Raw genomic sequence first — 17,242 nt, forward strand, 5'->3', positions numbered from 1 at the left:
GCCATTTCTGAGCAAATATGGAGGATGGGCTGTATACATCGAGTATAATGATGACAGACATAATACAGATATCGTCTTGTCTGTAACAGCCCTAACTATTCACATAATTAATGATCTATCACACTTGGTTAATGCTGTAACAAATGTTGAAAAAACTATACAAGAGTGGCAGTATTTTGCTTATCTGCTTCCCAGATAAGATAGCAATCAAAAAGTGGAATGTACCTAAAAGGATATCAATAAAAACTACAGTTTTTTTTCCCATATCCTGTCTTCAAATCCTGACCTCACATCCCAGCCTCATATCCCAACCTCATATCCCGTCCTCATATCCCGTCCATCCTGACCTCATATCCTGTCCTCATATCCTGACCTCATATCCTGACCTCATATCCTGTCCTCATATCCTGTCCTCATATCCCGTCCTCATATCCTGACCTCATATTCTGTCCGCATATCCCGTCCTCATATCCCATCCTCATATCCTGACCTCATATCCTGACCTCATATCCTGTCCTCATATCCCGTCCTCATATCCCGTCCTCATATTCTGTCCGCATATCCCGTCCTCATATCCCATCCTCATATCCTGACCTCATATCCTGTCCTCATATCCTGACCTCATATCCTGTCCTCATATCCTGACCTCATATACTGACCTCATATCCTGACCTCATATCCCGTCCTCATATCCTGACCTCATATCCCGTCCTCATATCCCGACCTCATATCCTGTCCTCATATCCTGTCCTCATATCCTGACCTCATATCCTGTCCTCATATCCCGTCCTCATATCCCGTCCTCATATCCTGACCTCATATCCTGTCCTCATATCCTGACCTCATATCCTGTCCTCATATCCCGTCCTCATATCCCGTCCTCATATCCCGTCCTCATATCCTGACCTCATATCCTGTCTGCATATCCCGTCCTCATATCCTGATCTCATATTCTGTCCGCATATCCTGTCCTCATATCCTGACCTCATATCCTGACCTCATATCCTGACCTCATATCCTGTCCTCATATCCTGTCCTAATATCCCGTCCTCATATCCTGACCTCATATCCTGTCCTCATATCCCAACCTCATATCCCGTCCTCATATCCTGACCTCATATCCTGTCCTCATATCCTGACCTCATATCCTGACCTCATATCCCGTCCTCATATCCTGTCCTCATATCCTGACCTCATATTCTGTCCTCATATCCTGACCTCATATCCTGTCCTCATATCCTGACCTCATATCCCGTCCTCATATCCTGACCTCATATCCTGTCCTCATATCCTGACCTCATATCTTGTCCTCATATCCTGACCTCATATCCTGTCCTCATATCCCATCCTCATATCCCGTCCTCATATCCTGACCTCATATCCCGTCCTCATATCCTGACCTCATATCCTGTCCTCATATCCTGACCTCATATCCTGTCCTCATATCCTGACCTCATATCCCATCCTCATATCCCATCCTCATATCCCGTCCTCATATCCTGATCTCATATCCAGTCTTCATATCCCGTCCTCATATTCAACCTCATATCCCATCCTCATATCCCATCCTCATATACCTTCCTCATATCCAAACCTCATTTCCTGTCCTCATATCCTGACTTCATATCCTGACCTCACATACCGACCTCATATCTCATCCTATTTAAACCTTATGTCCTGTCCTCATATCACGTCCTCAAATCTCATCCTCATTTCATGTCCTTATATCTCATCCTCCTATCTTGTCCTCCTATCTTGTCCTCATATCCTGTCCTGATATCCTGTCCTCATATCCCAATCCTCATATCCTGTCCTCATATCCATTCCTCTTATCCCTTCCTCATATCCTGTCGTTATATCTCGTCCACATATCCCGTCCTCATATGCCATCCTCATAACCTGTCCCTATATTCCGTCCTCATATCCAGTCCTCAATTCCAGTCCTCATATCATCATCCTCATAGCTTCTTTTGCCTTGAACTAGCTGCCTAAAAATCTAAGGGGTGTGGCTTGTGGGAGGGGAGTGGCTTGCAATCTGGACTCCCCCCTCCCCCCCCCCCCCCCCCACGAGATGCAGAGCAAAACTTGTTGAGTAAGATACAGGAAGTCCTATATACTTGCATGGGACTTTAGACAAAAGCCACGACCCTCACAAATGGGGGTAGGTAAGGGTTAATTTTACTATTCTGTATTTTTTGTTGACATACAGTTTCAGGGTCCTGGCAATACTTTTTTTTAGCCTAATGCGCATACATGTAAAGCAGGTGTTGGCGAGGGGTTAAACTTACTGGGAACTATATAAATCTGTGTGCAGTGAGTCTGCCCTCTAGAGGCAATTGCAGGTAAAACTTCATGGCAGCAGAGAAAGCAGTGGAGAGCTGGGCCCCCTTTCCTCACCATGGGGCCCATGAGTGGTATTAGGAGTATGGTGGTACGGCAGAGTTTCCCAACAAGGGGACCTCCAGCTGTTGCAAAACTGGTTGGGGAACACTGTGGTATAGACAGAAGAAATTTTATATAAAGAAAATAGAAAACAAAAGAAATGCACAAACAGAAAGCAAACTCCTCTATGCAGTAAAGAGAATTATTTATTTTCACCACCAGAGGTCACTGTATTATAATAACAACTCTGCTGCTTTAGGGAGGCTTAGATTTTAGTTAAAAAAGTACTCAAGTTTTTTTTTTTGCGTGCCCATGTCATTCACACTCACCATGACTAGTCCTACAGCGCCATCTGTTTCATTCCAGCATTGCTTGTCATAGAAAAACACAGTGTTTAATGGGTCAGAGAATGTGGTCAGTACTGGGTCAGCTGACTTCCTCTGACCCAGTGCTTAGATGACTACAGGATGACAATATCACAGAATATTCTGCTAGCTCCGAGACCCCCTCCTCCTATGGGATCAGGAAATATATATATATATGAGTTATACACCTCTCCTCCAGCTCTATCTGTATACTGCTGCTGTTATTTCTATGGGATCAGGATATATAGTAGTTATATACCTCCCCTTCAGCTCTATCTGTATACTGCTGCTGTTTTATCTATGGGATCAGGAAATATAGTGGTTATCCACCTCCCCTCCAGCTCTATCTGTATACTGCTGCTGCTATCTCTATGGGATCAGGATATATAGTAGTTATACACCTCCCCTTCAGCTCTATCTGTATACTGCTGCTGTTTTAGCTATGGGATCAGGAAATATAGTGGTTATACACCTCCCCTCCAGCTCTATCTGTATACTGCTGCTGCTATCTCTATGGGGCCAGTATATATAGTAGTTATACACATTCTTTTCTGCTCTATCTGTATACTGCTGCTATTTCAATGGGATCAGGATATATAGTAGTTATACACCTCTCCTCCAGCTCTATCCCCTAAGGTTGTGTGAATACTTTCCTTTTCTGACTCATTTGGTTCTCACATTTGCTGTGATTTTCCCAAAATCACCAAAAAATTTAAGGGGTTCTCCAGCATAAGGTTATTTTAGTATGTACCTGGCAGACAGTAATGGACATGCTTAGGAAGGATCTGCGCTTGTCTTGGGGACTAAATGGCTATGTTGTGAAATTACCATAACACTGTGGCTAGCTGTTTTTGAACTTGTATTTCCTGTTTGACTTTTCTTTTTTTTTTTTTTTTACTACAAATCCCATGATTCCATGTTCCTCCCTCCCACACATGAGCCACCCCACCCATTGAAACATAAATGAGCTGCATCCATTTAAATCAGTGTGGTTTTCAATCAGGGTGCCTACAGCTGTTGCAGATTGGCTGCCTGAAACAAACCTTTCGTACTTAACCCCATGTACCTCCCACTCTCCCAATAAAGACACTACACCATTGCATTCCTTTTTATGTGGGCTGGGTGGTGGTCACAGCTCTTTTATTCACATTTATAAACAGAATCGATAAATAACTATAAAACTGCATGGCAGTAACCATAACATTAAAGGGGTACTCCGGTGAAAACCTTTTTTCTTTTAAATCAACTGGTGGCAGAAAGTTAAAACATATTTGTAAATTACTTCTATTTAAAAAATCTTAATCCTTCCAGTACTTATTAACTGCTGAATGCTACAGAAGAAATTCCTTTCTTTTTGGAACACTGATGACATCACGAGCACAGTGCTCTCTGCTGACATCTCTGTTCATTTTAGCAACCATGCATAGCAGATGTATGCTAAGGGCAGCATGGTGGCTCAGTGGTTAGCACTGCTGCCCTGCAGTGCTGGGGACTTGGGTTCAAATCCCACTAAGGACAACAAAAAATAAAGTGTTATTATTATTATAATAATGTCAGCAGAGAGAACTGTGGTCATGATGTTATCAGAGAGCATTCCAAAAAGAAAAGAATTTCCTCTGTAGTATTCAGCAGCTAATAAGTACAGGAAGGATTAATATTTTTTAATAGAAGTAATTTACAAATATGTTTAACTTTCTGCCACCAGTTGATTTAAAAGAAAAAAGGTTTTCACCGGAGTACCCCTTTAACCATATCAGGAATCACTGCTTCAGCCAAAGCAGTATGCCCCGCCGTGTCCATAGTGGGCATGGATGCCAACGGCTCCTTGTAGACCCAAACTGATCTCTTCACGCCAGCTGTGACTTAAAATACCTAAGGATCAAAAAGGCACAAATGCAAATGGCAAAAGAAAAACAAGGGAGGGAGGGTGGGACCTGAAGATGCTGGTGAGACAAAGAGGGCAATATCCGGGGAGAGCTGACCAATAAAGCCTCTGGGCCTATCTCTCTAAGCCCTCCTCGCTACCTCCTAGAGTGGGAGGGGTGGTCTGCTGTCTTGGATGTTAACCCTTTCGTCCCTGCTGTCAGGGTTACCTACGCCTAAGCGGCCAGGTAACCTACAGATCCCTCTCCCACCAAGCGGTAGCTCCACCCAATGAAGCAGACAGGCTCCCTGTCATCAGCTGACTAGTGACGTCAGGTCTCGGCCGCATTGCAACCTGGGAAAAATCCGAGACAACAGTCATTTTGTTGCTGTTAAAAATAAATATTGGAGTGAAAATCACATAAGAATTGTGAGAAAACCGTCACACACAGGTACAGACACTATATTATGAACGACACTAACTTTACAGCCCCTGTAGCATAGTCATATAAAATAAAAAATCCTGGAATACCCCTTTAGGCTATTTTAGCATGCACACATTGCAGTAAAACACATTTTATTTTACTGTGATTTTGTAAAATTGCAGCAAAAACAAGGTCAAAACACGGTAAAAAATGCAATGTATGAATACAGCCTGAAGACTTAAAATCGTCGTAAAACACCTCAACTGTGATTATAGATCAAATCACTTTCGTCTCATGGCAATATTTCTCCTAAAATAAGCACTTTGAATATGAAAAAGCAGAAAAACTGCACATAATATGAACTGACCCCAACCCACTTATGAGTCTAATCAGTTTACCTGGGTGACCTCCAGCACCAACAGCATCTTTAGATGACCAGGTGAAGTGATGAGACTCCATCCCCTCTCTCTGTAAAACCATAGAATTCATGTGAAATATACGCAGCATTAGGAATCTACATTAGTGAGAAAACAGGAATTATTATGGCTAAAAAACCCATGCCTGCTACATTAGCTAAAACAGGTAAGCACAAGGTATACACAAGAACCTCTACATTATTCTCTAATAATATCCTATGCTGCACTTTATAATAAAAAAAAAAACCCTAGAGTGCTTCTTTAATGTTGGGTTACTGCCTATTAGATGCAAGGATCCAAGTCATTTGTCAACCAGTTCTCATGTAATGTTAAAGGGGGCACTCTGCTGCCCCTCGTGCCGTCACACTACGCCCTCTCAATGCAATTCTATGGGAGGGGGTGTGACGGCTGTCCCATATACTTGCATTGAGGGGGTGTGGCGTAACTTAACGAGGGGCGTGCCTGTGACATCATGATCCCTGCCACCCGCACCCAGCGGCCTGTGTACTGGCAGGGTATTTTTTCAGACCGGCATGGTCTTTATAAATACCACCACCCCTTCCTCTAGTGTTTTTTTTTTATGTATAATGGTCTATGGAAAGCGTCCATCAGTGCACACATTTTCCAAGTAGAATTTGTAAGGTGTTTTTTTGTGTTGTTTTTATGTGCCAGAATTTCCGACAAAATATCCAAAAAGCCCTACTAACTCTCCACTGTACCCTACAAAGGGGCGTGGCTATGAGGGGAAAGGGGCGTGTCTCCATACAAACCTACATTTTCGAAAGAAACCTACAAATTTACTAATGTTCCCACATAAAATCTGTGGGATTTGAGCTCTGGAAAAGCCGACAGCTCAGAGCAGGTGTAAAAAGAGCAAAACATATTGAAAATCGCTAAAAACAAGATACAATAGTAAATACCATGAAAAAATACCTGCCGGAAACAAAAACCCACAAAGAAAACTCCACTCTTGGTAAATGGGGCCCATTGGTGAGATTTATGAAAACCCGTCCATAGGAAAAGTTGCTCAGTTGCCCATAGCAACCAATCAGATGGCTTCTTTCATTTTTTTTGAAAAGGCCTCTGCAAAATGAAAATGAAAGAAGCGATCTGATTGGTTGCTATGGGCAACTCAGCAACTTTTCCTCTAGACGGGTTTTGATATATCTTCCCCATTGTGTGTGTGTTTATATATGTATATATATATATATATATATATATATATATATATATACAGTGGTGCAAAAAAAAATATTCAGTTAGCCACCAATTGTGCAAGTTCTCCCACTTAAAAATATGAGAGAGGCCTATAGTTTTCATCATAGGTATACCTCAACTATGAGAGGCATAATGAGAAAAAAAATCCACAAAATCACATACTGTTGCTGGTGTTTTGGCCAATTCCTCCATGCAGATCTCCTCTAGAGCAGTGATGTTTTGGGGCTGTCGCTGGGCAACACAGACTTTCAACTCCCTCCAAAGGTTTTCTATGGGGTTGAGATCTGAAGACTGGATAGTCAACTCTAGGACCTTGAAATGCTTTTTACGAAGCTTAGGCGGTGTGTGTTTGGGATCATTGTGATGCTGAAAGACCCAGCCACGTTTCATCTTCAATGCCCTTGCTGATGGAAGGAGGTTTTCCTTCAAAATCTCAAGATACATGGCCCCATTCATTCTTTCCTTTACATAGATCAGTTGTCCTGGTCCCTTGGCAGAAAAACAGCCCCAAAGCGTGATGTTTCCACCCCCATGCTTCACAGTAGGTATGGTGTTCTTTGGATGCAACTCAGCATTCTTTCTTCTCCCAACACGACAAGTTGAGTTTTTACCAAAAAGTTCTACTATGGTTTCATCTGACCATATGACATTCTCCCAATACTCTTCTGGATCATCCAAGTGCTCTCTAGCAAACTTCAGACGGGCCCGGACATGTACTGGCTTAAGCAGGGGGACACATCTGGCACTGCATGATTTGAGTCCATGGCGGTGTAGTGTGTTACTCATGGTAGCCTATGTTACTTTGGTCCCAGCTCTCTGCAGGTCATTCACTAGATCCCCACATGTGGTTCTGGGATTTTTGCTCACTGTTCTTGGGATCATTTTGACACCACAGGGGTGAGATCTTGTGTGGAGTGGAGTCCCAGAAGGAGGGAGCTTATCAGTGGTCTTGTATGTCTTCCATTTTCTAATAATTGCTCCCACAGTTGATTTCTTCACACCAAGCTGCTTGCCTATTGAAGATTCAGTCTTTCCAGCCTGGTGCAGGTCTACGATTTTGTTTCTGGTGTCCTTCGACAGCTCTTTGGTCTTGGCCAAAGTGGAGTTTGGAGTGAAACTGTTTGAGGTTGTGGATAGTGTTGCTCGCGAATATTCGCAATGCAAATTTTATTCGCAAATATCGCATATTCATAAATTCGCAAATATTCGTGAATATAGCACTATATATTCGCAATTACGAATATTCGTGTTTTTTTTTTTTTTTTACAGTACACATCACAGTGATCTCCCCTCTCTGCTTCCAGCTTCTGTGGTGTAAAGAAGGCTCTAATACTACTGTGTGAGATTGGTGTGCGAATTTTCGCATATGCGAAAATTTGCACATGCTAATTTTCGCATATGCGAAACGTTGCACATGCTAATTTTTGCTTATGGGAATTTTCACTTATGCAAATTTTTGTATATGCTAATTTTCACATATGTGAAAATAAAACACGAATATTACGAATATACGAATTTAGCAAATATATGACTAATATTCGTCCATATATTCGCGAAATATCGCAAATTCGAATATGGCCTATGCCGCTCAACACTAGAACTTGTGAACAGGTGTCTTTTATACTGACAACAAGTTCAAACAGGTGCCATTAATACAGGTAATGAGTGGAGGACAGAGGACACTCTTAGTCTAGGTTCAGACTACGGAATCTGAGATCTGAGTTCCGCCTGCGCCGACTGAATAAGTCGGTGCTAGGACCGCGCGGACACTGCAGTCTCCCATGGACTGCAATGTGTTCCGCGAGGAATTCCGCCTGAAGAAAGAGCACCGCCTTTCTTCAGGCGGTAATTTCTAAGCGGATTTACTAAGCAGATTTTCCGCTTCACAAATTCCGAAGTGTGAATTTGTGAACGGAAAACCATTCACTACACTAGATATTTTAGCAAGCGGAATTTCTGACGGAAATTTTACGACTGAATTTCTGTCGGAAATTCCGTAGTCTGAACCTAGCCTTAGGCTAAGTTTCTACTTGTTTTTATGTCCTGCGTTTCTTGGGTTGAAAAAAACGCATGAAAAAACGCCAGTGCGTTTTTTCTGCCGTTTTTTTCCTTTGTGTGGAAATTGCACCTTGGCAGCTTTTTTGGTACCCAACATTTGTTGGGTATCAAATAAAAAAAAGGGTGCAGTAGCGATGGAAAAAAATATGTATTTAACAAAATTTATATTTTTTGTAACTAAATTGTAATACTTTTTTAACAAAGTGTGTGTGTTTCACTTTTTTTCTCTATTTTTAAAATTTTTAAGGTAGTACTACAACTCCCAGCATGGAACAGACTGTTCCATGCTGGAAGTAGTAGCACCTGTACTAATAGACATATCGCCCCGGGTGTCAGTCGCGATTGTCCATATTATAGCAGAGATGTGGAGCGGCTCTATACAGTGCTCACATCTCTGCACTATACTCCGGCCAGTGATGTGAATAGAACATCACTCATTCATATTTTCCGCCCAGAGCTGTGATTGGCCGGATGGTTGCAGCCATTCACCGCTCTCTGAGGGAAATATGAATGAGTGAGTGGCCGGCTGGAGTATAGTGCAGAGCAGAGATGCGAGTGCAAGAGAAAGCCGCTCCATGTCTGCAATGGGCAGGACAATCACATCGGGTGTCAGTAGTGATACCTGCTGTGATCTGTTCTTACCTGCGGGTACTACTACTCCCAACATGGAGCACACTCTGCTCCATGCTGGGAGCTGAAGTACCTGCATTAATAGACAGATTGCAGCGAGTGTAATTTCTGACACCTGTTGCGATCTGTCTATTAATGCAGGTACCGTACTACAGCTCCCAGCATGGAGCAGAGTGGGCTCCATGTTGGGAGTAGTAGTACCTGCAGTTAAGGAAAGATCACAGTGGATGTCAATCCTGACACCTGCTGTGATCCTCCTGTATAATGTATAGATGCAGCGGCAGCTCTTCTATGGTCCCCTGCACGCCCATATATATATACACATATTCCTATTTCCCACAGAGAGCTGTGATTGGCTGGAACCATCTGGCCAATCTCAGCTCTCTGCGGGAAATATGAATATGTGTATATATACGTGAGTGCAGGGGACCATAGAAGAGCAGCCGGCCGCATCTATACATTATACAAGAGGATCACAACGAACCCCGGCGATCTGTCAATTAGTACAGGTACTACTACTCCCATCATGGGACAGTGTGTTCCATGCTGGGAGTTGTAGTACTCCCTAAAAAAATGTAAAAAATCAAGAAAAAAAGTTAAAAACATACACACACTACATTTTTTATTATTGTCGGCTACATTTTTAGGTCCCCACCCACATAGATTGATCCCTGTTTTAAAAATGAATGATAATGTTGTTTCGTACATTTCGTTAGACACAATTTTTTCCTTCACTATTGTATCTTTTAAAAAAAAAAAATTTTTATGGTACCCTACGAAATTTTATTAAAAAAGGTATCTCCATCACTTTTTTGGATCAGTAAAGTAAAAAAAATGAATAAAAAAAACCACCTGCAAAAACACCAAAGTTAAAACCAACTTATCGTTTTTCTTGGCGCTTTTTCACTTCCATAGACTTGAGAAAAAAAACGCCCTCTGACCTGGAATATCTTCTTTGGCGCCCATTTGCTGTCTATTTAATGTCCATTTTTATTTTTCCTATATACATCTGCAATCTGAATAAGGGATATGCTGATCCTGAAACGCGTCATTGCCTGCATGCTTTTTAAAATAGTTTTATTATTATATTTAAATAAACTATTTTAATGTAACCTACGTCTTCCCTGAACCATCTTTGGACCAAGCAGCGCCGGATGCAAGGGCCTTCTGTTTCTACTTCCTCATCCAAGCACCTCACGGGTTCCTGCACAGGTCACCGGTCTAGGCACCTTCGGCTGCAGCACGGACACCAACAAATACCCCTCAAAAGGGGAGACACGCTTAACCCTCAAGAGGGTCACCACATGAGAGCACACCCTGTTGGGGGATCCACTTGGGTTCACTTGATTTACGGTATCACACGAGGCGCTGTCCTCTTTTCTTTTATTCCCTCATTCTCTTTTTAGCCATATTTAAAACAGTAATGAAAAAGTCAGAAAAAAATGTGAAAAAACCTGCAGCAATTTCAATAACTTTTCTTCCTGGCCTTATTTTTATGGCTACATTTCTACAAATGTGACCAAAAATACACTGTGTGAACAGGGACCCAAACCTAGTATAGATCCCCCAAGGGGTCTTGCCTATAACATTGATCTAATTTGGATAGCACCCATTATGGCTTCTCTATGAGTAGAGTTTACTATTAACTATTTTAAACTAGATCAGTGTTTTCCGGTCATTGTGCCTCCAGCTGTTGCAAAACTGCAACTCCCAGCCTGCCTGGATAACCGTTTGCTCTCCGGGCAAACACCATTACTTACCTGACCAGTTACCCCCACCTCTCCGGCCCCAAGGTACCAGTGATCCCTGTTGGCCTTTGGGATTTCCAGAACGGTGGTGAAGGATCGGTGGGGGATTTGTCGGATGAGTAATGGTACCTTTGTTATTTTATTACGTTTACATCAAGTTGAACTCAGAGAAACGTCCATGGGGTTTTAAAGGGGTGTTTTGGGATTTTTCTTCAATTTGACTATGCTACAAGGGCTGTAAGGTTAGTTTAGTTCATAATATAGTGTCTGTACCTGTGTGTGATGGTGGTCTCGCAATTTTTATGTGATCTTTGCCCCGATGTTCATATTTAGCTGCATGCAAAATGAGTGTTGTCTCAGCTTTTCCTAGGTTGCAGTGTGGCCCGAGACATTACATCACTAGTTGTTGAAATGTAGCCTGTCTGTGCTTCAATGGGTGGACGACTGCTGGGTGAGGGGGAGATCATTCTCTACATGGCTGCAGGGCATTGTAGTTTCGAGCACAGCACACATGGAAGGGAGCTCAGCTGTGCTGCAATGGATGGGTTGACTGATGTGTGGGAGGGAGAAAAGTGACCTCACCGTACAAACAAGGGATCCTGGGACTTGTGGTTGGAGGGAGAGAACTTCAACAGGAAATATTGATTTCCCATAAAGAAAGCAGCATTATGGTGGACTCACAACATAGCCATTTAGCCCCAAGACAAGCACCGACCCTTCCTAAGCATGTCCATTGCTGCCTGGCAGGTAAGTACTAAAATCACCTTATGGTGGAGAACCCCTTTAAGGATCCGCTTATCAGCCGGTCAGGGTCATACATAGAGCAGGGAAATCTCTATTATAAAAACACTTCCCGATTCATGTCCCAACTCTCCATCGGTCTAGGACACATCTCTTTGCTTGTAAATCAGTATGGAGCCATGACCCTATAGCCATTTCTCTACTTTCTGTACACATCCCATCTCATACGGTGATAGAACAAGCCTCAAGTAGGTTCTACTATTCTTGTGGGCCCCATTGCACCGTTACAACTAGAACAACCAACCAACCATCTTCTTCCACTTTATATCCCATTGACTCCTGTTCTTACATGCAACCCACCAAAACTGAATCACCTCCCACCTCATCCTTATTTGACATTTGGCTTCATGTTCTGTCTATGCATTTGGTGATACCCCAGACACTCTATTTTTCAATAACCATCATCTAGCTATGTCCAGGACCTGTTACTGCCCAGAGGTTCAGCTGGGCAGCACGGTGGCTCAGTGGTTAGCACTGTTGCCTTGTAGCACTGGGGGTCTAGGGTCAAATCCCACTAAGGACATCAACTACGATGAGCTTGTATGTTCTCCTTTTGTTTGCTTGGGTTCCCTTCCATACTCCAAAACATACTGATTGGTGAATGTAGATTGTGATCCCCAGTAAGGACACGGACCTAGGTTGCAGTGTGGCCCGAGACATTACATCACTAGTTGTTGAAATGTAGCCTGTCTGTGCTTCAATGGGTGGACGACTGCTGGGTGAGGGGGAGATCATTCTCTACATGGCTGCAGGGCATTGTAGTTTCGAGCACAGCACACATGGAAGGGAGCTCAGCTGTGCTGCAATGGATGGGTTGACTGATGTGTGGGAGGGAGAAAAGTGACCTCACCGTACAAACAAGGGATCCTGGGACTTGTGGTTGGAGGGAGAGAACTTCAACAGGAAATATTGATTTCCCATAAAGAAAGCAGCATTATGGTGGACTCACAACATAGCCATTTAGCCCCAAGACAAGCACCGACCCTTCCTAAGCATGTCCATTGCTGCCTGGCAGGTAAGTACTAAAATCACCTTATGGTGGAGAACCCCTTTAAGGATCCGCTTATCAGCCGGTCAGGGTCATACATAGAGCAGGGAAATCTCTATTATAAAAACACTTCCCGATTCATGTCCCAACTCTCCATCGGTCTAGGACACATCTCTTTGCTTGTAAATCAGTATGGAGCCATGACCCTATAGCCATTTCTCTACTTTCTGTACACATCCCATCTCATACGGTGATAGAACAAGCCTCAAGTAGGTTCTACTATTCTTGTGGGCCCCATTGCACCGTTACAACTAGAACAACCAACCAACCATCTTCTTCCACTTTATATCCCATTGACTCCTGTTCTTACATGCAACCCACCAAAACTGAATCACCTCCCACCTCATCCTTATTTGACATTTGGCTTCATGTTCTGTCTATGCATTTGGTGATACCCCAGACACTCTATTTTTCAATAACCATCATCTAGCTATGTCCAGGACCTGTTACTGCCCAGAGGTTCAGCTGGGCAGCACGGTGGCTCAGTGGTTAGCACTGTTGCCTTGTAGCACTGGGGGTCTAGGGTCAAATCCCACTAAGGACATCAACTACGATGAGCTTGTATGTTCTCCTTTTGTTTGCTTGGGTTCCCTTCCATACTCCAAAACATACTGATTGGTGAATGTAGATTGTGATCCCCAGTAAGGACACGGACCAATTCAAGTGTACAGTGCTGCTGAGTCTGTGTGCGCTATATAAATAAACAATTATTTACGTGATGGCTTTTATCTGGACATGTGAGGGGGGACAAGGTGAAAACCACAGAATCGTCACACTAAATTAAGTGTCAAGGTGTAATCCATACAATATTGTCAATAAGTCAACCAAGCAATGCAACCACAGCCATGCCTATCTGAGCTCCCTTCCCTGACTGTTGTCGTATTTCATAGAACACCCCCTTGTAGGGTAACCAATTATGATTGAGAGGATTGTGGTTATGTACCACCGATGGGGGGGAGGGGGGGGGTTGTTGGTGGTAATAGAAGGTTCTAATATCAAGACAAGAGTCCACCATCATATCTACTGAAATGGGCTGTACTGTATCGGTACCCCAATCCTGTCATCAAACTTGGATAATTTGGTAATATGTCAACAAATTCACCATTGTTCTTGGAAAGACATTATAAACGTCCCTTGATAAGCATTCCCTAATTTACTTAAAGAGTACCTGTCATATCCCACAAAAGAAAGTGCTGTGTGTTACCCAGTACCTAATCCTGATCATCTACATATTGGCCCTGATTTACTATTGTAAACCCGACATGTTTTGTCGGGTTGCGCGCCAGATTCTGGCACATTGCGCCAGAAATTCTGTCTGCACCAGTATTGGAAAAAACCCAACTAACTCTCTATTTTACTGAGAAAACCTGAAAAAGAGGCGTAGCTGTTGGGGGAAAGTGGGCGTGGTCACAGAAAAGGGGGCGTGTTCCCAACATTTTCACAAAAACCCAACATATTTACTTTTACAACTGGTTTCCACACAAAATGTAGTTGATCTGAGCCAAGGAAAACCCTACAGATCAGAACATGTGTAAAATAGCTAAATGTAGGGAAAAGTGCAAAATGGAGAGAAACCTTAGTAAATACCGTGGGGAAAAAAATTGTGGGGAATTAAAACCCACAAAGAAAACTCCTCTCCACTCTTCAATAAATCAGGGCCATAGTTTTTGTGTCTAGCACCTATATTTCTCTCACAAATACCTAATATCTGTTACTCACTTGGTTTGTTATCCTCTTCGAGGGCATCCCTTATCACATAAGAAGTGATACAAGTAGATGGTATTGGGCAGCTACCAGTTCTCTCGCAACTCAAACAGCAAATTCTTATTGAGCTTCATACAAAACGTGATCACGCCTCTGTCACCAACACTTTTATTTTTGTGACTCATGTTTTATGTCACCTAGTAAAATATTTTGGTAATGTTTTTTTAATTTTATTTTTGTCTTATCACATCTGCCGTGTCTTTCCTGCAGATTATTGCTGTTGATTTGTTGTGGTTTTTCTCATGTGAAAATGTTGCCGTTTTAGGCAACTTGGCATTCATCCGGCCACCGCACTCTTACATGAATATGTGAGTAAAAGGTGACCAAATGTCACAGTGTGTCACCGAAAGAGAATTTCCAACAAGCGAAGTCAGAACCTGAGCTCTAGAATACAGACAGTTGTATGTCCTCCTACAAAGGTGTCACCAATAACTCTGGGCCTCAATGTAAAGTCTGAAACAGCGCCCCCTACCTACCATAAGTTATTTCTTTGCTCACTATAGCTATGTCCCTCTCTACCATGAGTCACTTAAAGGGGATAATACCTTAGTTTCCATTAAAGGGGTTCTCCGGTGCTTACACATCTTTTCCCCTTTCCAAAGGATAGGGGATAAGATGCCTGATCGCGGGAGTCCCGCCGCTGGGGACCACCGGAATCATGCACGCGGCACCCCGTTTGTAATCAGTCCCTGGAGCGTGTTCGCTCCGGGTCTGATTACAGGCGACCACCGGGCGGCGGCGTGTGACATCACGCCTCCGCCCCCGCGTGACGTCACGCTCCGCCCCTCAATGCAAGCCTACGGGAGGGAGCGTGACAGCTATCATGCCCCCTCCCGTAGACTTGCATTGAGGGGTGGAGGCGTGACATCACACGGGGGCGAAGACGTGACGTCACACGCCGCCGCCCAGTGGTCGCCTGTAATCAGACCCGGAGCGAACACGCTGCGGGGACTGATTACAAACGGGGTGCCGCGTGCATGATCACGGGCGTCCCCAGTGGCGAGACTCCCGCGAACAGGCATCTTATCCCCTATCCTTTGGATAGGGGAAAAGATGTGTAAGCACCGGAGAACCCCTTTAATGGTGAATCTGTCTTACTATTTATTGAATAAGATGGACTATGGTGGACCCATTGGAGCTCAGCTTCACCCCTGGACACTGGAAGAAAGCCATGATAGTTTGTCATAAGTTTTCACTCTTGGGCAAGATCCAGGAGACAAATTCTAAAATTATGACTTGATGGTACCGTGTGCCAATGGTTGTACATTAAAGTTATCCTGCTGTCCCTAACTCCTGTTGGAGGTCTGGTGGAGCGCTTGGATCTATGTCACACATTTGGTGGAGCTGTCCCTTTAAGGGGTTATCCAGGAATAGAAAAAACAGAGCTAATTTCTTTCAAAAACAGCTCCACGTCTGTCCCCAGGTTGGGTGTGGTATTACAACTTGGTTCCATTAATTTCACTGGAACTAAGCTGCAGAACCACACCCAACCTGGAGAAATTAGCTCTGTTTTTTCTATTCCTGGATAACCCCTTTAAAGAGGTACACCAGTGCTCCAGCACATTTTGTTCAGAACGCTCGGAGATGGAGGTAGTGATCATGACATTATGACCACGCCCCCTCCATTCATGTCTATGGAAGGGGGCGTGTCGTACACCTTCCATAGACATGAAGGGAGAGAGCGTAGTGTGACATCACGTGGGTATATAGCCGTTATGTCACAACCTATGCCGCAGGAACCCAGAATTTGTTTACAATGCTGGGAGATCGTGGGGGGGGGGCCCAGCAGAGGGACCCCCCGCGATCAGACATCTTATCCCCTATCCTTTGGATAGGGGATAAAATATCTAGCAGCTGAGTACCCCTTTAAAGAGGTCATCCAGGAATAGAAAAACTGAGTTAATTTCAAAAACAGCTCCACGTCTTTCCCCAGGTTGTGCGTGGTATTACAACTTGGCTCTATTAAAGGGCTACTCCAGTGGAAAACTTTATTTTATTTTTGTGAACTGGTGCCAGAAAGTTAAACAGATTTGTAAAGTATTTCTATAAAAAAAAAAATCTTTACCCTTCCTGTACTTTTTAGCAGCTGTATGCTAGAGGAAATTCTGTTCTTTTTGAATTTTTTTTTGTCTTGTCCACAGTGCTCTCTGCTGACACCTGATGTCCGTATCAGGAACTGTCCAGAACAGGAGAAAATCCCATAGCAAACCTATGCTGCCCTGGACAGTTCCTGACACGAATGGAGGTGTCAGCAGAGAGCACTGTTGACAAGATAAAAGAGAAATTCAAAAAGAACAGAATTTCCTCTGTAGCATACAGCTGCTAAAAGGTACTGGAAGGGTAAAGATTTTTTAATAGAAGTCATTTACAAATCTGTTAAACTTTCTGGCACCAGTTGACTTATAAAGACCTAAAAAAAATGTTTTCCACCGGAGTACCCCTTTAACTTCAGTGAAACTAAGGTGCAGAACCACACCCAACCTGGAAACAGGTGCAGAACCACACCCAACCGGGGAGCGGTTTT

The 17,242-nt window shown here is 43.4% G+C and overlaps 1 protein-coding gene across 6 annotated transcripts in view; it reads right to left on the bottom strand.

Moving 5' to 3' along the window:
- Nucleotides 1-6,455, bottom strand: part of LOC130357207 (Na(+)/H(+) exchange regulatory cofactor NHE-RF3-like) — a 69,285-nt gene extending 62,830 nt beyond the window's left edge. For 4 of the 6 annotated variants that reach the window (XM_056559785.1, XM_056559784.1, XM_056559781.1 and 1 more), the window contains exon 1: nucleotides 5,434-5,549. In XM_056559785.1, the coding sequence (XP_056415760.1) occupies nucleotides 5,434-5,542 (109 nt within the window). In that variant the 5' untranslated portion in view covers nucleotides 5,543-5,549. Of the gene's footprint in view, nucleotides 1-5,433; nucleotides 5,550-6,384 lie in introns of those variants that run through there. The other 2 variants (XM_056559782.1, XM_056559783.1) reach the window with 2 other exon arrangements.
- Between the last annotated feature and the right edge of the window lie 10,787 nt (nucleotides 6,456-17,242).

The sequence above is a fragment of the Hyla sarda genome, chromosome 2, assembly GCF_029499605.1.
Source record: "Hyla sarda isolate aHylSar1 chromosome 2, aHylSar1.hap1, whole genome shotgun sequence".
NCBI classification, from domain to species: domain Eukaryota; kingdom Metazoa; phylum Chordata; class Amphibia; order Anura; family Hylidae; genus Hyla; species Hyla sarda.